At 43.0% G+C, this 20955-nt stretch overlaps 1 protein-coding gene across 10 annotated transcripts in view; it reads right to left on the bottom strand.

Moving 5' to 3' along the window:
* Window positions 1-20930, bottom strand: part of TNFRSF9 (TNF receptor superfamily member 9) — a 33637-nt gene extending 12707 nt beyond the window's left edge. The window contains exons 1-7 of one of the 10 annotated variants that reach the window (XM_014737682.3): window positions 20725-20930; window positions 14580-14794; window positions 13978-14065; window positions 3444-3629; window positions 2585-2692; window positions 2068-2205; window positions 1452-1518 (exon numbers count right to left, since the gene is read on the bottom strand). In XM_014737682.3, coding sequence (XP_014593168.2) covers window positions 1452-1518; window positions 2068-2205; window positions 2585-2692; window positions 3444-3561 — 431 coding nt within the window. In that variant the 5' untranslated portion in view covers window positions 3562-3629; window positions 13978-14065; window positions 14580-14794; window positions 20725-20930. Of the gene's footprint in view, window positions 1-1451; window positions 1519-2067; window positions 2206-2584; window positions 2693-3443; window positions 3630-4371; window positions 4576-13977; window positions 14066-14576; window positions 14795-15624; window positions 16126-20724 lie in introns of those variants that run through there. The other 9 variants (XM_070253790.1, XM_014737684.3, XM_014737681.3 and 6 more) reach the window with 9 other exon arrangements.
* Window positions 20931-20955: the final 25 nt, after the last annotated feature.

Genomic DNA, 20955 nt, shown 5'->3' with positions numbered 1-20955 from the left:
TGAACCCAACCACTCGGCCACGGGGCTGGCCCCATAAAGATATTTTGAAAAACTTCCATTTGACCCTCTCTCTCCCTCCAGGTTTCACAGCTCTCCACAGTTTGCCCAACTCTATCAACCTAACTGGATTCTTCTTTCTTCCCAGGCTGGGGAGCCTTGCTCCACGACAGCTCAGTTCAAAACTATTTTGCCCAGTTAGTCTCTCACCCCTAACTTCTTAAGCGTACTTGACTATCTCCGGCACACAGAAAGGACAGATGACTTAGCATAAGGGTTGGAGTTCTTAACTCAGTGATGTTTTGGCCTCAGACAGACCAGGGTTTAGCCCTGGGTCTGTCTCTTTGCAGAATGACCTTGGGCAGGTTAGGAAATCTCTCTAAGCCTCAGTTTTCTCATCAGCAAAATAAGACATACACCTCCAAGGACTGTTGAGAAGAGCAAATGAATGACCCTGGGGACACACTTTCACATGCCTGACTCACTCCCAATAAGTAGTAGCTATCACCATCATCATCGCTGTCGTCACCATCACCATCATCATCATCATTGTCCTTATGTCTTTTCCCTTGTCCCCTTACCTAACCCAAACCTACCCATTCTCCAAAGCCCAGTTCAATCCCACTTTCCATGCAGAGTGACTTTGTACTATTTGTGTTGAAAGACCTTTTCTTAAAAAAAAACAAAACTTTCCAATCTGTTATGAACTAATACTTCTGTAAAACATCATAAGAATGTAAATGTAAAATGATAAGAAAAATGATTTTCTGGTAAGAAAATCAAATGAAAAAAGAAGAAAGGCATACAAAATACAAGATCTAAGTTTTTCTTATTAGAGTCAACAGACACATACGACTGTGCCAAATTGCCTTGACAGTTCTCACCGCTTACTCTCCATGTCTGCACTGCTCTTGCTGTGGACAGACAGCAAACCGCTCGTGGGCCAGCACCTATCCACAGACCACACTTTGATAGCTCTGCTCCAGGTCGCACAAGTCAACAGGAATATTCCTATGTGCACTGTTGCCTGTTTTACTACCCATGATGGTCTTGTTTTCCCAAGTACATGTTACATTTTTGAGGGTAGGAAACATATACTTCCTCCTCATTCTATATCATTCTCAGTGCTGGCACTGCACACTCCAAGATGGGCTGATCGATTGGGAAGGTAAGAGGCAGCAAAGAGACGGGAAGGAAACAAAAGAACCCTGTGGCAGACAGTAACAAAGTTGCACCAGCAAATCTGATCTGGATGCTCTGGGCGTTATTTCTGGAGAAGATGCCCACTTTGCATGTCAAGTCACTATTACCTCATACTCTTCCCACACTGCCTATTAGTTTGTTATTCTGTGTCTGCACTTGATAGATTTTAAAAATTTCATTATAACATTCCTTGCCTTTAAAAAAGTTAACCCAGATTCTTTATTTTGTAAGCAAAAGGAAAGTATACATACTTTGTCCAGGGTCGACAGACGCCACTTTTCTGATCATTAAATGTCCCAAAGCAACAGTCTTTACAACCTTGCATAAAAATTAAAGAATAATAAAAAAGGAAGCATTTTTGTCATTTCATAACTTTCCCTGTGATGAACATAATCACATAATAATAAAGTTAACACAATCTACACAGATTGTTCAACAATTCTTGAATTTTATTAGTGATGAATAATTCTTTTTTAATATTATTATGTGATGAACATAATCACATAACAAAATCATTAACTTAAGACAATCTACACAGATTGTTCGAAAATTCTGCTTGAAATGAAACCCCAAGATGACTAAAGTTTTTATTCTAATTGTACATAGAATATGGTATATATATATATATCTATACATTGTATGAAAATGCATGGTCTTGGTGAATAGCAAATGTTGTGACTTCAAATTATTTCCATCGATTGAAAAATAATTTCGTACATGTCATATACTTGACACAGTAGCTCATTGCTTGTTACTTTAAGGTTCTACAAATAAATGCTTTACTTTGTATTCAAAGGACCAAGACCTAAGCTAATGACTTATGTCTAGACAACAAACTTGTATTGGATTGAGGAAGAGCAAACCTACCCTCTTTGGTTAATTCTTGACCTTGTTTACAATCCTGTTCACACATGGTGCATCCTTCCCCGAAGCAGTGGAACCCCGAGATGCACTCACATTCTGCATCGCTGGTGGGGAAGCACATCTTCTTGGTTCTGAAAACACCTACAAAGTCCCCCCAACATTACATTACACTTGACCTCTGAATCCAGGAAGCAAATTCTCATTCTGCAGTAAAAACCATGCTCACTCTACTTATTATGTTCCTAATGATCTTAGAGTTTAAAGTTTACTTTTAAATCTCTATAAAAGACAAATTTACATTTTGCAAATTAAAAACTTCTCTCTTGTCAAACGAATGTTTCCTCTAATATTTAAAAAGCTCAATCCACAAATAATTCTACTATAGTAAATTATGTTACTGGACCTGCCTATTGACAGAGGAACCAGTATCTCCGACACTCAAGACTTTCAGTAGAGATGAGTAGACTAGGAAGCTTGTCTTCCCAACACGTATCCAATGAAGACATCCTGTAAATCATACCTTCACACTTCTTGCATATGTCACAGGCCTCTTGTCCACTTCTGTTGGAGAAACTATTTGCAGGACAGGGAAGGCAAGTCTGATTGTTGTTTTTCCCACAGTAAGTACCTAAAGAGGGTAGATAATAGCTGTACATGTTTGACAATGGACAATCATCACCCAAAGCATAATGAAGGTCATGAGATGAGAAAACTAGAATAGGAAACAGTGATTGGTTTCCAGGTGTCTCAATGATAGACTTTATTTTGTTGATTGACTTTTAAAAATTATACATTTGCAAGATTGCCCTTAGCATAATCACAGAATTAGAAATAAGAAAGTGTAGATAGTGCACCAAATAAACCAACAGATAAGAAATCATTTCCTTTATTGAATAAAATAGAATGATTTCTCTTGATTGATCCAGGAGATCAATATGACTGGATTCAGGAGATCAATCTCCTTCATTCATTAAAATCTAAATGTCTGCCCTTGCCCACTCTGTTAAGCCTCCTGCCACCTATTTATTGCCTGCTGTGCCCCCAGACTGAGCACAGGTCCACACACACAAAGCTAACATTTATTAAGGTCTTGCCATGTGCCATGCACTGTTCTGAGCCTGTCACATGATCCTCCAAGAAATCCTATGAGATAGATTCTCTCCTATCTCTCCTATTTCATTCCCAGATGAGGAAACTTGAGCACAAGAGATAAAGTGATGTGGCTTCATTCACACAGATAGAACGCAGCATCCAAGAAATATTTGTAAATGAATGAACAAAAGATCATTAAAACAGGGCTCATTAGCCCTGACTACTAGACTAACTGAACCATGTTTTCAACAGAACAAATCAAACACTCACATTACTTTGGTCCTTACCAGCTGGACAGTTATCACAGGAATCCTGCCTTATTGATCTTGTCCTCTCAAAATTCATGACCAATAGCACAGTAGCCACTATGTTGTAATAGCCATTTCCCATGATGAAATCTTGCATCGATATGATACTAGCAAAGTAGACTCCAAAAGAATTTAATCAAATTAGCTGGTTTCACAAATACCACTCTGCAAAAAGTGGGAAAAAATTTCCAAGAATGAGGTGGTTTCTCCTTTTAGAATTATCTATATTTCAACCATTACCTATACAATCCCACAAGACCGTATCATAACTAAGGGTTTTTCGGGAACAATTAATGATGGAATATTATGGAAAAGGTAGCAAATTCATAGAAACTTTTCTGATAAGACAAGCATGACTAAACACATAGCTTTGTACATGGTTGCCAAAGCCTGAGCATGCACTTTCCAAGATGTTCTGCCAAAATGCAGAAATAACAATAGCCAGAACTTTTGGGGACTTCCATAGCTACCAGCATTTGCATCCAGATTTCAAAACTGCCAGTTGCTTGCTGCCCCTGAAATACAGTCCTTAAAAAGAGAATCTGTCAGTGGAAGCATCCGACAGTTCAGCTCAATGAGAACACATCTTATTATTACTATTTGTCTGAAGAGCTGGTGGAAATTTCAACACCTAATTGCTAAAATGTCGAAACAACTCTCTGCTCAATTCATTATCACATTTTCTTAACAGACACGTATTTGCTCATTTGGAGATCGCAAGCTCATATAGTAACAAAACTGAGGAGGAAAAAAGTCTCTTTAGCCAGGTTCTTGATCTTTATTTAATGGGTGATGGAATGAAAGTTATTAGAATTAGAAGGCAAAAAAGTCCAGAAATGTACAAAGGGAATAAAGCTTATATCCTCACTCCAATTCAGTTCCCCCGATCTGCCCCAAATGAACAAACCTTGAGATCTCAGGGCTGGTGGAGAACTTTCCGCTCCTCGATCTTCAGAGCAGTGATGGATCAGCAGCTCGAGGACAGCAGATTAAACCCAGGAGCTTCAGTGACTCAGCTGGGGGCGGGGCCTCATGGGAAATCCCCGCCACAACTCTGCGGTAGCTCATTTGATATTTGCTGACCCCAAAATCCCCCAGAGCCCCTGTCCCCACTTGATAATGGCACTTGAAACCACTTCTTGGAATCAGCTCTCTACTCCTAGGACATTTCTCAGATGATTTTGGGAAAAGGACTTTGTTATTTAAAGTAGTGTCCATGCCAAAGCTTTTAACACGTCCTTAAAATATTTGACAGTTGAGGGATGAAACCCACTCCTAAATCAGTATCAGCACTTTTGCCATATGCTGCCCCCAAACTTGATAATAATAGTGATGCTAGAGCTATAATTTATTGAGTGCAGCTGACGTACCAGGCATCAGATAAGCACTTTATTGAATATCATCCTTGAAAGAACCTTAGGAATGGATATTATTATTATTATTACTTTCTGCTTTATCTCCCCAAATCCCCCCGATACACAGTTGTATATCTTAGTTGCAGGTCCTTCTAGTTGTGGCATATGGGACGCCACCGCAACGTGGCCTGACAAGCAGTGCCATGTCTGCGCCCAGGCTCTGAACCCTGGGCCGCCGCAGCAAAGCACGCGAACTTAACCACTCGGCTACGGGGCCAGCCCCTGGATATTATTATTGTAACAACATTATGCAAATGACAACACTGAGGCTATGCCTCTAGCCAGATGATCAGCAGGATGGGGAGCTGGGATTAGAGCCCAGGACGTCCTGACTAATTTTTACTGTGCTTCTCACCATGTGGGTGAGATGGGAGAAGGAGGGAGAAATGGAGTGACATGCAGACAAGAGAGGCATAGAATTTGTATGGTGGGGTGACATTATTGGGTAAAATTGAGGTCTGTGAGAGCTTTTTAGAAAACCATTATTTCAATTTTTTTTTTTAAAGAGGAAGAAGAAGAGAAGGAGGAAAGGGAGAGGAAAAGCAGAAGGAGAAGAGAAAGAGGAAGAGAGGAGGAGAGAGCAGGAGGAGGAGAGAGAAGAGAAAGAGGAGGAGGGTGCTTTAGAGAAGCTAAGATGAACCCGTCTGGCCTGGAATGGCTCAGAACCCTCAGGAAGTCAACCAGGCAGCCTAATAGCAACAGTGGTTTTGACTAAGACAGACGGTCTTCCATTAGGGACCAAACAGAAAAGAGATATTTTTCCACAGGAGGCATAGCAGCTTGGTCTTGAATTGGGGGATGAAGGGAGAGGAGAAGGGAGCTAATATTTACTAAACACTTGCTATGTGCCAAGCACTTTACATGTTTCCATGACATCTATCATGCCACCATCCCCCTCAGAAACTTTCAGTGGCTCCCTGTTGTCCACAAAAGAAAACCTGGACCCTATAGTCCAGTATTGAAGGAATTCCCAGATCTGACCTGAAGTTGCCTTTTTTGAAAATTAAGATATAGTTCACATAACACAAATTTCACCATTTTAATGTGTACATTTCAGTGAATTTTAGTATATTCACTATGTTGAGCAACCATCACCGGTATATAATTCCATATTTTTATCAGTCCAAAAAGAAATCCTATACTCATTAGCAGTCACTGCCCAGTCTCCTTCCCCCCAAGTCCCTGGTAACCACTAATCTTCTTCTGTCTCCATGAATTTTCCTATTGTGGACATTTCATATAAATGGGATCATACAATATCTGGTCTTTTGTATTGGGTTTCTTGCATGTCACATAATATTTTCAAGGTCCATCCACGTTGTAGCATTCATTCCTTTCTATGGCTGAATAATATTCCATTGTATGGATAGAGCACATTTTGTTTATGCATTCATCAGTTGACGGACATCTGAGCTGTTTCTACTTTTTGACTATTATTAGTAATGCTGCTATGAACACTTGTGTACAAGTTTTCATGCGGGCGTGTGTTTTCAGCTCTCTTGGGCGTACACCGAGGAGTGGGACTGCTGCACTGCATGGTCATTCTGTTCCACTTTTTGAGGAATTGCCCATTTTCCACAGTAGCTGCACCATTTTACATTCCCACCAACAATGTACAAGACTTTCAATCTCCACATCCTTGCTATCACTCATTTTTCCATATTTTTAAAAATTAAATTGTTTTGGCGCTGGCCCCATGGCCGAGTGGTTAAGTTTGCGCGCTCTGCTCCAGGCGGCCCAATGTTTTGCTGGTTTGAGTCCTGGGCGCAGACATGGCACTGCTCATCGAATAACACTGAGGCGGCGTCCCACATGCCACAGCTAGAAGGACCCACAACTAAGAATATACAACTATGTACTGGGGGGCTTTGGGGAGAAAAACGAAAAAATAAAATCTTTAAAAAAAAAAAGAATCATAAAAAAAATTAAATTGTTTTATTACAGCCTTTCTAGTAGGTGTGAAGTGGTATCTCATTGTGGTTTGATTTGCTATCCTAACTCCAATTTCATCACCCCCTCCCCACCATGTAATGGGAGCAGTGGAGTATGGCACACGGTAAAGCGCCCAAGTTTGGCAGAGCCTAGGCTCTGCCATTGATGGTCATGAGACCTTGGGCAAATTTCTTACCTCCCTAAGTCTCAGATTTTCCACTCGTACCTTTCAGATACAGTAACACTGTGCCTTATCCTCATTTAGTGAGGACTAAATGAAACAATGAACATGAAATAGTTAATTCAATACCTGGCACATAGTTCCGAAGAGTAACTTACTATGAGACATTGTTTTGAAATTTGCCTTCCCTAGCCTCCCACACTGATCATCAGTAGAACAACCCAGAGCAGGTAGCAACTGAGGAGAAGAATGCATGGGCTGTCTACGGCATTTACTCCCAAATTCTGAGAGTCATTTTACCAGTGATAATTGTGGGATCCCCTCCACCAGCTTCACCGGAGCTGGCCAAATGCAGGAGTATCATGCCATAACAATCACACTGCTGATCACTTTCAAAGTCATGATCTAACCAAGCAGCCTCCTCCTTTACATGTGGTACTCTGTGTTTAACATTGCAGCATGACATTTAACCGGATTATATTTTCATTTAACTAAATGCTACTTAGTAATCTACTTTTTGCTCTTCTGTGGGCAGAGCTATTGCCTCCCCTGAAAGTGACGTATGTAGTTTCCCAGCACAGAAATTAGCTCATTCTTTTAAGCTGAGCCAGTGACATAAAAGTGTGTACTGACCTAGAAGATTCTCAAGATTAGTTGCACCAGCCTACAATTAAACAAAATCAACCACTTCAGAATTGTTGTGCTGAAGGATATGCAAAGTTTTATTTGGGTGTTTAAAGAGTTTTATAATGTTCCTGTTACTGCATTCTTGTTTAATAAAAGCATCATAGGAAGCTAAGGCAAATTCTAAAGTTAACCAGATGCATATACTATTGAAGCTAGCCAAAGGTGTAATACTCTTTTAGCGCAATTTTCATTTGCTTTAAAATATGCATCACATTGCTTTATCCATTTTAGCCTCCTAATCTTTCAAATGCAAACAAACATTCATCTCTTGCAAAAAACAGTCTTCCCAAACTAAATCAGAGGTGATCCCAACAGAACATCAACATTTTAGCAATATCAGCAATAATATTTGTTCCATCACATTCTCAACATCTCATTCCAAGCCAAGGAATAGATTTCCTTTTATTTTGATGGACTCTGGATCTAATATTGAATATCTCAAGTGAATATGCTTTGAGGCTAAAGCGCATGAAAGTTCAACTACTCTAAACAAGATAAAGACGATATTTAGAAAGAGAAACAGGCCCTCAAAATATGCTTCCTATAAAATATGTCCCCGTCCTCCCAGGACACATCTTAGAGGCAATCTCATCCAGGGAGTATGCACTATTTACACTCGCTATTTCCTGCAAGATCAATTCTTACAAGATTCAGCGTCCCCACCCCTACCCCAAGCATCTATCCAGTCCAGGCAGCTGCTGCTGTTAAAGATTTCCACTGCTTGTGACGCCAGTAGTTCTGAGGCATAAAAGAAACAAATTAAAAAGGAATTAGAAAACAGAAAATGAGTGTGAAATCAGAGAAAAGGAAGGAGGTAGGGTAGGGGAGAGAAGGAAGCACACATTGTAAGGAAAGATGAGATGTTAGCAGTTATCAAATTTGCTCACTATTTCTCCCTGGTCACACTATCTCTATGTGATACCCACTTATATGTTAATGACTCATAAATACTTACCTCCAACTTCAAACCACCTCTAACACCATGGAGCACACAGGGCAAGAGTGTAAATGGCCCCTGTGACATACGTCCAAATATTTAGAAGTTACCCATCAAGCTAAATATACTGTTAAATAAAATATGTTCCATCCAGGGCAGAGCCCCACAAATCACAAACACACACAATTAACAATTGGTTGTCTCCGTGACAGGGGATCTGGTGCTTCACGCTAACTTAGAGGACACATAACACAGGCAGTCCCCAGGTAAGCACTTCCCACAGCTCTTGTTCTGTGTCCTAGAAACATAAGGTGACAGCACCTCTGTGCTGTGCTACTGCCAAAGAGAGAAGTGCGGCCTCAGAGCGCAGGGAGAGTATAAAGCCACAGAAGGGCTGGGACAGGGAAAAGGCACATTAATCTGCCAAATCCTCCTCAGATACTTCGGATGTAACAGATTCTTGCATAATCTATTATTATGTAAGAATATTACAGAAAGTATAGTTTCCCAGAAGTCCCAATTGTCCATTTTCTTCATCCTATTCATGTTCCCGCTTGCGGTTCTGGAAGTCCTTGTGAATTAGCATGGAGTTCACAACAGTTGCACAGGAAGTCTGAGGAACACCTTGCAATGTTAAACAATTTGTATTACTCTTAAATATGCATATAGGTAGCATGCAGCATGAGAACTCTAATACCTGTTCTTTACTAGAATCAACCAGAAGGACATTGAACCCAGGGTTGCAAACCATTTTAATTTTTATAAAAACATTTAATTAAATTTCAAAAATTAAAAAGTCTCAGGTATATTTAAACAATTTTAGATATTTGATATTTATCAATTACGCTTTTAAAATTTGAATAGATAATTTTGAAACTTTTAGAAGAAAAACAACTTTTTAAAAAATTATTTTATTGGGGTCATATTGGCTTACAACACTGTGTAAATTTCAGTGTTCACTGACAGTCCAGTTTTTATCTGTCACCATATCTATATATATATGTCCCTTTCCCCTTTCCCCCTCTCCCTACCCTCTTCTCCTCTGGGAACTACTAATCTGTTCTCCTTATCTATGTGTTTTTATCTTCCACATGAGTGAAATCATATGGTGTTTGCCTTTTTCTGTGTGACATTTTACTTAGCATAACATCCTCAAGGTCCATCCATGTTGTCGCAAATGGCACAATTTTGTCTTTTTTATGGCTGAGTAGTATTCTACTGTGTATATATACCACATCTTCTTCATCCATTCATGGGCACTTGGGTTGCTTCCATGTCTTGGCTATTGTGAATAATGCTGCAATGAACATAGGGGTGGACAAATCTTTTTGAATTAGTGATTTCATGTTCTTCGGATCAACATGCAGGAGTGAAATAGCTGGATCATATGGCATTTCTATTTTTAATTTTTTGAGAAATCTCCATACTGTTTTCCCATAGTGGCTGCACAAGCTTGCAGTTCCGCTAGCTGCAAACGATGGTTCCCTTTTCTCTATATCCTCTCCAACGCTAGTTAATTGTACTTGTCTTGTAATTGTCTTGTTAATTAAAGCCATTCTAACGGGTGTGAGGTGATATCTCACTGTAGTTTTGATTTGCATTTCCCTAATAATTAGTGATGTTGAACATCTTTTCATGAGCCTGTTGGCCATCTGTGTATCTTCTTTGGAAAAATGTCTGTTCATATCCTCTGCCCATTTTTTGATTGGGTTGTTTGTTTTTTTGTTGTTGAGTTGTACGAGTTCTTTATATACTTTGGAAATTAACCCCTTGTTGGATATATGATTTGCAAATATTTTTTCCCAGTTGGTCGGTTGTCTTCATTTTGTTGATGGTTTCCTTTGCCTTATAGAAGCTTTTTAATCTGATATAGCCTCATTTGTTTATTTTTTCTTTTGTTTCCCTGGCCAGAGCAGACATGGTATTTGAAAAGATACTGCTAAAACCGATGTCAAAGAGTGTACCGGCTATATTTTCTTTTAGGAGTTTTATGGTTTCAAGTCTTACATTCAAATCTTTAATCCACTTTTTTTTTTTTAAGATTGGCACCTGAGCTAACAACTGCTGCCCATCTTTTTTTTCCTGCTTTTTCTCCCCAAATCCCCCGAGTACATAGTTGTACATTTTTTTAGTTGTGGGTCCTTCTAGTTGTCACATGTGCAATGCTGCCTCAGCATGGCCTGATGAGCAGTGCCATGTCTGTGCCCAGGATTCAAATCAGTGAAACCCCAGGCCACCAAAGTGGAGTGCGCAAACTTAACCACTCAGCCACGGGGTGGGCCCCCTTTAATCCATTTTGAGTTAATTTTTGTGTATAGTGTAAGATATTGGTCTCCTTTCGTTCTTTTGCATGTGGCTGTCCAGTTTTCCCAACATCATTTATTGAAGAGACTTTCCGTTCTCCGTTATATGTTCTCGGCTCCTTTGTAGAAGATCAGGTGTCCATACATGTATGGTTTTATTTCTGGGCTTTCAATTCTGTTCCACTGATCTATGTGTCTATTTTTCTGCCAGTACTAAGCTGTTTTGATTACTATAGCTTGTAGTATATTTTGAAGTCAGGGATTGTGATGCCTCCAGCTTTGTTCTTTTTTCTCAGGATTTTTTTGGCTACTAGGGGCCTTTTGTTGTTCCATATAAATTTTAGGATTCTTTGTGTTATTTCCATGAAGAATGTCACTGGGATTCTGAGCAGTGTGTAGGTCCACTCCCGGGATCCGAACCCACAAACCCCAGGCTGCCGAAGCAGAGCACACCAACTTAACCACTACACCATGGGCCAGCCCCTAAAAACAATAATTTTTGATTTTGTCATTTTGAAGATTTTTCTGTTGAAGTAGGAGAACAGAACACATTTAACATTTCTTTAGTTTGATTTGCCACTTTTAAATATGCAGACATATATGATCTCCATTTCTACACTTGCTTCAGGCCGCACAAGTGTTAGTGAAGGTGTTGAGAGGCATGTAGTGGGCATTCGAGAAACCATTATTGAAGAATGAATGAATGAATGAATTTGTTAACTCCAGTCTCACAGTCTGCCTACCTCAAGACCTACCGTTTTAGTTCTTGCCCTCCTCCTTGGGAAATCACTGGTATGTATACCCAACCCAAGCTGTGCAGTTGCCCTTTCTCAGGCCTCACATAAAACACTTCTCTGCTAATGGTGACAGTACTAGGGGTTTCCTACGTGCAAGGCACCGTTGCATGTGTTTAGTTTCCTCAGTCACACCTTACAACAGTCTTCATCCCTGCGATGAGGAAGCTAGAGCACAGAGAACCTGGGCAGCACGCCCAATGTCACCAGGTTGGTGATGAGGAGAGAAAAGGTTCCGACTCAGCTGTCTGGCCCCAGAGCCCATACTCTTCCCAAGGGCTCTCATCGTTTCTGTGCCCAGGACCCTTCCTCTTGTGGACCCCTTGCAAAATAATGTCTTAAGTGTGTAAAACATAATACAAAGGATTACAAAGGAAACCAATTGTATTGAAATACACTTACCAAACATTTAAAAAAAATTGTGATGTGGGAATATATGTACTTCTCCATTAACACATACCTGTCATAATTTCAAATTAATCATGAGTATAAATGATATTTCAGAGTACCTGCAAGAACTGTAATGTGATACAAAAATAACTGATTTCTATTGGTGCAACACCACAGGTACTGTGCCTTCGGCCAGGCTTTGTAAATTTTTAAATTCGAGATTGAAGGAAGTGCTAGCTGTCCATTAGAGGTTAGTGAAAATAAAAGATGTAATTTTCCCCATCCAAGTTCACAGACCTCTGAATTTTATCTGTGCCCCTTGGGCATCTGTGGACCCCAAGATCACAACCCCTGTACCAAGTTTCTTCGCTGCCATTCATGCATTCATGCTAAGATAAATGTCTTGTTTTGAGATATATAATCAATGCTTAAAATCGTTTTAGCTCTGGGAATTTGCTTTTACTCCAAGAAGAGCTATTTGGACTTTGATTATTTCTTCTTTTGAATCTTTCTATTAGATCTTGTCACTTTATCCTAAGCAAAAACGCTATCTATATAATTTCTGTCCCTCATCATCTTCATCCAGATGGCACATTTTTAAGGTACACTGCTTTCTATGTTCCTCTCCTTGGGCCCTTCACCACTGAATTAAACAGATTGTGACTACTGATAAATAAATGTTTCTCATACAGTACTTAATAATAGTTAATACTCATGGGTTGCTTCCTGCACTGGAGATGTTATGCTTAGCACATTAAACATTTTATTTAGCCTCTTATCAATTCTATATGGTAAGAAGTATTGTTACTATCCTAATGTTAAAGAAACAGAAGCTGAGAGAGTTCAAGTAACTTAGCCAAGTATTAATGGCAGCATTTGAGTGTTTACCACAGGCCAGTGTTCTAGCTTCACCTCCATTAACTCCTTCCATCCTCACAGTAACTCTTTGAGGGGACCCCTGTTTTATAGATGGGGAAGCTGAGGCACGAAGCATAAGTAATGTGTTCAGGGTCTCTTAGCGAGCATGCGGCAGAGCTGGGCTTAAACCCAGACAGGCCAGAATCACTGTGCACATATCTTCCCACCACAAACACCGCCACATTTAAAGAACAGAGAAAGCAGGGATGGAACCCAGGTCTGCTTATTCCAAGGCCACCTTCACATTTGGCCAAGTTATGACTAACTGAGGAGCTACTCGTAATGGAGCTACTCATGCCTGTGAATGAATAACAAGATGTGTTGACTCAGCAGCCTAGAGTGAGACCGCCAATTCAGTGGTTTGAGAGCTGAATCGGAAACCACATTCGATCTCATCTACGTGAATGATTGCCAAGAAACTGACAATTTAAACTTTAAATAATTTAAACTTTGTAACATCGACAAAAGTTACGAAGAGCAGAACGACAGCCCATGGTAGCCACTTTTTCCAGGGAGGCCAGACTAACTAAAAAGAAATTTTTTTAAGAGCATGTAATAAAAAACTATTATGTAAACAAGTGTTCTGTATTTTTAAGTTCTGTTGGACAGAGATAGCTGCCACATGCCACCAAGGGGAAAATGTTCTTTGGGCTGCAAGTACAACTATGATCAAAGCAAAATCACCCCAAAAAGTAACATTACCCTGAAGTTTATGACTTCGTGCTGAAGGCCAGGTTCCGCCTGGGAGCCTACCGGCTCCCTATCCCTAGCATTCACCTTACCCCTTGGGAAGGAAAGTGCTATTAAAATTAGTATACAAATTTATCTGATTATTTCATAAACTCAACTTTTGTCAACTAACATTCAAGTATTTTTCCTCCAAATAAAAGGAAGCAACATCAGGGGATGGATGTTCTTTCCTTCTGGACTTTTTAATAGTGGTCAGTATTACTTACCAAATAATTCCACTCATGTGTCAATCCATTTCTTCCTCCACAAAATCTGCCCCTTCTTCTTCTGGGTTTCCATTATAATAAAACATCCCTGCATAAAGCATTGGTTTTCATTAGGATGTTTTTCAGTTACATGTCACTGCACTAAACAAGGTTTCCAATGCACATGCGTGTAAGTTGTGAACATATATGCCTACTGGGTCCATCCCCCTCAAGCAATTTCCAACTTTCATTGTCACTCTCATTAAATTATTCTCTATCGCTTATCAATTCAATTAAATGCAGTTCCACGAGCATTCACTGGCTGGCGAAGACAAGTGTGTACCTGACCTGCCCCGTGTACTTCTCCCATTCTGCGTCCTACTCTCCCATCCAGCCTGACTCCCTTGCTGTTCTTTAACATACCAAACACACTCCTGCTTCAGCCTGGTACTTAGCTGCTCTCTCATCTAAAACACCCTACCTCCCGTTTCTATGACTTGTTCCCTCCTCTTATTCAGGTTTCCTCCTCAGTAGGAAGCCTTCCTTGCCCACTCTCTAAAGAGCACCCCCCCTCCCGGTTATTCTCCATCTCCTTTCCCTTCCTTCATGGCACATATTACCACCTGGCACGTAGAGCTATTTCTGCATCGGCCGATTGCTGTCTTCTCCCCACTAGAACATAAGCTCCAGAAGAGGGGACATGGTTTTTTCCCTGCTGTATCCCCGGCACGCAGAGCAGGGCTGGGCACATGACAGGCACTCTGAGTGCTTCCTGAATGAGTTTTCTGTCTTGCGAGGCATGTATAGATAATGCGCCATCCCGAACAGCCTTCACAGCCTAGGGAGGAATGGAGAAGTTATACAAATAACTAAGATAAGGCCTCACAGCATTACAGATGCTACAACAGGACAAAGTGCTCTGGGAATAGTTTCCTGGAGGGACTGGCACTGCAACTGGGTTTTGCAGGATGGATAGAACAATGAAAGGCTGCCATGGAAGCAGAGGGCATTCCAGTTAGGGGAAGGGCTACGCCCAAGCAGGAGGGAGCCAAGGGACAGGTGTGTCCCAGTAACCCAGGAAATGAGGTGGGGGGGGGGGGGGGGAGTAAGAGGCAACAAGTGGAAGACAGGGAGGAGATGTTCGAGCCGCAGGCTGGAGGGATCCGAACGTCCGTCCTTGGCAGGGCGGCCGTGGATCTTAACCCCACAGAGGAGGGCACGGCCGAGGCTGGCACATCACGGAGCCACGCAGACCTGCAGAAGGCCTCCGAGAGATCCTACTCCCACCGTGGGCGCAGCCACCGCTTAACGACCCGCAGGGTGACGGGGCCTCAAGGAAAGACATGGACAGGAGAGACGGCCACAGGGCAGGGGCGGGGTCAGGAGAGTCCTGCGGCGTGGGCGTCGCCATGCAGGCTGGAACACGGATTCCTCTGCCCAGCCAGGGCACTGCGGGGCGGCTCCCGGACCACGGCGTGTCCCCAGGAGCACCGGAACCTGCGGACATCGTGGGAGCAGAGCCGGAGCAGAGGGTGCCGGCAGGAGCAGCCGGGAGGGCCGCGACCTCCCAGGCCCTCCGAGCCCGCCGTCCACTGAGGCCACAGGCCCGCTCGCACTACCAACGAAAGGTGTTCTGAAGCCCTTGAGAAGCCAGGACGGAGCGCTAACCCGAGGCTAATTTCTGGAATCAGTGCCGCGCGGGGCACCAACACTTTTCCGCAAAACACCTGCGGGAAGCGAGAAACCAACGAGGCACGCGGAGGCTTTCCCAACCTGCCACCGAAGAGGCGAGGACCATACTGGACACGGCAGAGACCGGACTGAGATTCTTCCCAACGCCCAAGGCGCGGGGACCTCGGGCACGGTCACTGTCGTCGTGCCCTCGCGCATCCCTGTCTTCGGCCACCAGCCAGCCGGGAGGAGGAGGTGGGCAGCGGCCACTTCCTGCCTCGCACTCGCAAGCTTCCCCGGAAGCGCGCAGGGTCGCTGAGGTGAGAGGGCGGTGGCCTCGGGACGGCGAGGACCCTGACGTGACTGGCCGCGTCGTTCCACACTTCCCGTCGCCCACCAGGGGGCCGCTCCCGGCCGCCGCGAACGTGCAGCGGCGCCCACCGCGGCCTGCTCGTGCGCGGCGCGCGGGCGGCTGGGAACGCGCCTCGCCCCGCCCCCTGCGCCGCGGGCGGCCAATCCGGTCGCCGCCCGGGGCCGCGCGCCCCGGCGGCGAAAGGGGCTCTTACGTCACTGCGGGTGGGCAGGTCCACTTTCGGCGCCCGGCCGCCCGTGGGAGTGGTGCCGGGTGGCCCACGCTTGGGGGGCTTTTCGCACGGGGTGGGAGCAGACGTGAACCATCCCCGGGGCCCCTCACGGACGTCGGTGTCAGAATTTCCCTCCTTGCGCCCGCCCTGCCTCAAATGTCAGGGTTCGCCCACTCTTCTCCTGTCTCACCGACCTAACCTTTCGGGGGCTCCGGAGGGGAAATTCATCGTTTCTGCCGGACCTCCCTAGAGCGTGCCCTGAACCCAGCCCTTTAGTGGATGGTGAAAAATACATTCATTGAAGGCCCCAGACGGCTTCCTTCTGCCCAATAACCTCAATTTATTCTCCACCCCCCCCCCTTAGTAAATAGAAAACAAGTGAAAATAATGTTAACTTCCCTGCTGCACATAAAATTGCTCATTCACCGCCTGGTGAAATGAATTTGATGTAGGCAATAAGATTAAAATAGGAATAAGAAGGGCCAGCCCGTGGCCGAGTGGTTAAAGACCTGCATGCTCCACTTAGGTTCGGATCCTACGTAGGGACCTACTCCACTCCTCAGCCATGCAGTGGAGGCATCCCACATGCAAAGTAGAGGAACACTGGCACACATGTTAGCTCAGGGCAAATCTTCCTCACACCCACAAAAAAAATAGGAGTAAGAAATTGGTTGAAATCACATGGTAAACTGTAGAGTTCTACAAATGTAAAGTATTAATCTATAACCATAGAGGAAGGAACATCTTATAGGGTGCTATCAGGATAATACTTAAGTATTGAGCACCTTCTGTGTGCCAAGGACTGCAGTAGATGCCAGGGATTCACCAGTGACCAAGACAGGAAGGGCCTATCATGGAGTTCACAGGATTAAGGGGAGACAGACAGTAAATAAGTAAACAAAAGACAAGAAAATGCTAGAATAAGTGCTATCAATGAAATAAAAGGATATATCCATAGAAAATGAATTCGTTAATAACATGGAATGCAAGATATAAGTGACCCATAAAAAATAATAAATAATCTGATAGCAGTTTCTTTGCTATTTATTGTGATCAGGCTAATTCTGTGGAGAATTGCTTTCTGGGACCAAGATCAGAAGGGCCATGGGTGGCTGCTGCCAATGTAGGGGCGGCAAAAACTTTACCTCTACCTTCTTAGGGTCTTTGGCTGGGCCTGAGAATTCAATTGACATAAAAAAGATTGACAGGAGAAAAGCATGGACATTTATTTAATGTGTTTTACTGTGACCTTGGAGTCTTCAGAAGGAAACAAAGACCCAAAGAAGTGGCAAAACCTAAATGCTTATACACTGGGTTGAACAAAAAGTGGCAATTGCAATTGTGGAAAAGTAACTAAAATAAAATGAGGAGACTTAAGGAAGATGAGAGTTATTTTAACAAGGTCTCTTTGTACATATTCTACCAGACTTAACTCCCTCTCTGGTGATAAGAATGTTTCTTTCCTCCCGGCATAGGGAGGGCAGTTCTCATATGAGTTTCATCTTCTGCTTTCAGGAAGAAAAAGTGGGAATCAGAGTGCCCTGCTTAAAGATGTTGTTTTCCAAATGCCTTTAACTCAAAATAATCAATATGCTAAGGCAGCATATTTAGAAGTGGCATGTCTTGAACTCCTTCGCTGACATTATCAACAACATTTCTCCATTGTTGAATTGTGAGGGCCACAAGGCAGAACAGTACCTCTTAATGAAATGTTGCAACTGCTGCAAGAAACTGACAATTTTAAGCTCCTTGAAAATAGTCTTTTAGTTTGTACTTCCCACAAGGCCCAAAGACTTGTCAAATATTGAATATAAAATGTAGTGGTTGGATGGGGTTGTCCGACATGGAAATAAGGGACTGAACTAAGAGGTGTCAATATTTTCTGGTAAATGGTTTAACTTTTTGGCTTTGTTCTATAAATATGTGATGAGAAATAGGTATGAACTCTCAAGTTAAAAGAGTGTCATGACTTGTTAATAAGTAATACTGATAGACTCTATGGTGGGTGGAGTGTGAAATTTGGCATCAGAATATCTGAATTTGACCAAGACTCTGCAGGACTTCATACAGTCATTTCACTCCTCTGGACCTCAACCTCTGCATCTGTGAAATCAAAATTATGTTCAGACCTGCCAGGAAGTCAATCTATAATGTCTACAACCAACAGATGGAAAATATATTTATGTACAGCATTAGCATATTGTTTAGAAACACTGAGAAGATGACCAGAAGCAATAATTTAAAGAGTTGAAAATATTTGCTTCTGGAGAGCAGGGCTGAGGGATAGGAAGGACTGAGTTAGAAGGCTGCTGGTTTTCATTATGAGCCTTTCGATGCAGTATCAGGGAGCTATTGCTGTGTGACACAGTCTGAGTACCACAGTCTCCCTTTTAGCTGTGATGACCTGCTTCAGGTACAGGTACAGCTTGGCGGGGGCAGCTCTGTGCCACGTGTTCGTTCTGAAAACCAGGTGGAGAGGGCGGCAGTAACTTCCCTGGGGGAAAGGTCTTTCTTTCCAAGAAGGTGATACAAAACTACAAGAGAGCAAGCCCAATCATCAGGTCAGTGCTTGTCAAAGCTTTGATCAGGTCATGTCTGCTAACATTTCATTAGCCCAAACAAAGGCAACCCCAAAGTCAAGGTGCAGAAGTACCCTTCACTCTTGCAGGTGGAAGAGGAAAGAGTATTTCTGAAAAAATAATCCCATCTACCAGAGTAATATTCGAGTTTTTAAAACTGTGTGCAGTGTATTCATTTGATAAAAACTAACGCTGACTCAGGTCCATTTCAGATCTTGACGGTAATGCAGCTGTCTCAGGAATGTTAACTAGGCTCATTCTTTCACTGCTAAACCATCTGTCTCACCATTTTTATTTTGCTGTGGCTATCTCCTGCTGCAGCAGGCCACCAGCATGGCTGGCTCCTTACAAGAGTTTATTATGGGAACTAGAGCAGAACAGCCTGTCTTCTCTTGGGTTTCCTTCCATTTACCTGAATCCCTCCTTGGTTCTTGAGGTGCACGTCTGACCACTTGCCTCCTCTCCCTGTCTGTCTCTTCTATTTCCCATGCTCCTTCAAAGCTATAAGGGGGCGTTTTTTGCCTGTCACCTTTGCAAACAGCCAAAGGTGAAGTCATTCCAGAACTCCCAAAACGTTTTCTTCTTAAAATGTGAAATGATTAAAGACATTTAAAATTTTTGCACGAGTGCAGATTACTGCATAAATGAATGTACTTACAATTTTTAAAATTGAATAAAAACCATCTTCACCACCATTGTAAGGACCACGATATATGAAAGTCCTTTGTAAACCAACAAAGAAAATTAACGTTATTTCTTGAAAATAAACGTGTTTTTAATATCTAAATTGAAACTAAACAGTTGAGGGGCTGTGCAGTGGCGTAATGGTTAAGTTCATGCGCTCCACTTTGGTGCCCCACGGTTCACAGGTTGAGATCCTGGGCGTGTACCTGTACCTGAACCCACCACTGGTCAAGCCACGCTGTGGCAGCATCCCACATAAAATAGAGGAAGAATGGCACAAATGTTAACTCACCGCCAATCTTCCTCCCCCACCAAAACAAAACAGAAACACTTGACATCTGCAAAATACTGTTTGATCTCATGTATTACTGGTGAGAGTGCTTGTATGGAGTCGCTCAAATGTATTTCCCACTGGGGAATTTTCCCTCCAGTTATACCTGCACAAGGACAGATGAATGTCATTCAATGCTGTGCTGTCTGTACAGAAAACGACCGGAAATAACCTGTTATCAGTAGGGCACCAGTAAATAAACTGTGAAATATACTCATAATGGCATACTATCTATGGGGGGGGGGGGTGGAATGAGGAAGTTCTTTTTGATATGAAAAGATCTCCAAGATCCTCACTTAATAAGGTGGTGGCGGCGGGAGGGGACGTGCGGAACAATGTATACAATCTACTACATTTTTATGAGACAAGGAAAACAAGAGCACGTATTTGTATTTGCTAGTGCTTGCATAAAAAATACTGGAAAGATACCCAAGAAACTAATTATCTGTTACCTGTAGGTGTAGGGGTGGCACTGCATGGAGACAGACAGGAGCCGGTCTACGCTTACCACTTCGGTTTTCGAAAGTGGTGCTAGTAGCAATATTCGAAAACTGCTAAAAATACAATTTGAGATTATAATTTCAATAGATTTAATCAAGTACTTGTTAGATTTACGTGCTCGGCACTGCGCCAGCCATGTGGATGCAGAGACAGCACTGGGATCTTTTTAAACTAATACACGTGAAACTACCGCGCCTAACTAATGAGGCGCAAGGGGAGCGGGGCCGACCGTGGGGGAGAGAAGGCGGCGAAGACCGTGAAGACAGAGTCCTAACAGAGCGGAGGCGAAGCGGAGGGGCGTCCAGGAAAGAGGATCAATGCAAAGGGAGACGATGGTGCACAGAGGAAGCGTGAAGGAACTACTCTGGCTCGTGACAACACTTGTTTAACGGAAGCCGCCGCGGGAGACGCATCGCACCTCTGGGCTGTGGCGAACAGCAAGTTAAATCCAGCGGGCGCCGGGGCCAGGCCGGACCGTGCCACTGGCCGGGGGGAGATTTCGTGAGGATGCATGAGTCCACGGGATTCTCGTGGTGATGGGTGTTCCAAGGAACTATCCTAGGCGCACCGTCCGGACGCCGAAAGGCAGGCCGTCCCCCGCGGTTCTCCGAGGTGGGTTCGGCCGGATGTGACGTCACGGACGCGAGCG

The sequence above is a fragment of the Equus caballus genome, chromosome 2 (genome assembly GCF_041296265.1).
Source record: "Equus caballus isolate H_3958 breed thoroughbred chromosome 2, TB-T2T, whole genome shotgun sequence".
In the NCBI taxonomy this organism is placed as follows: Eukaryota; Metazoa; Chordata; class Mammalia; order Perissodactyla; family Equidae; genus Equus; species Equus caballus.
This window is presented reverse-complemented; position numbering and strand designations above follow the sequence as displayed.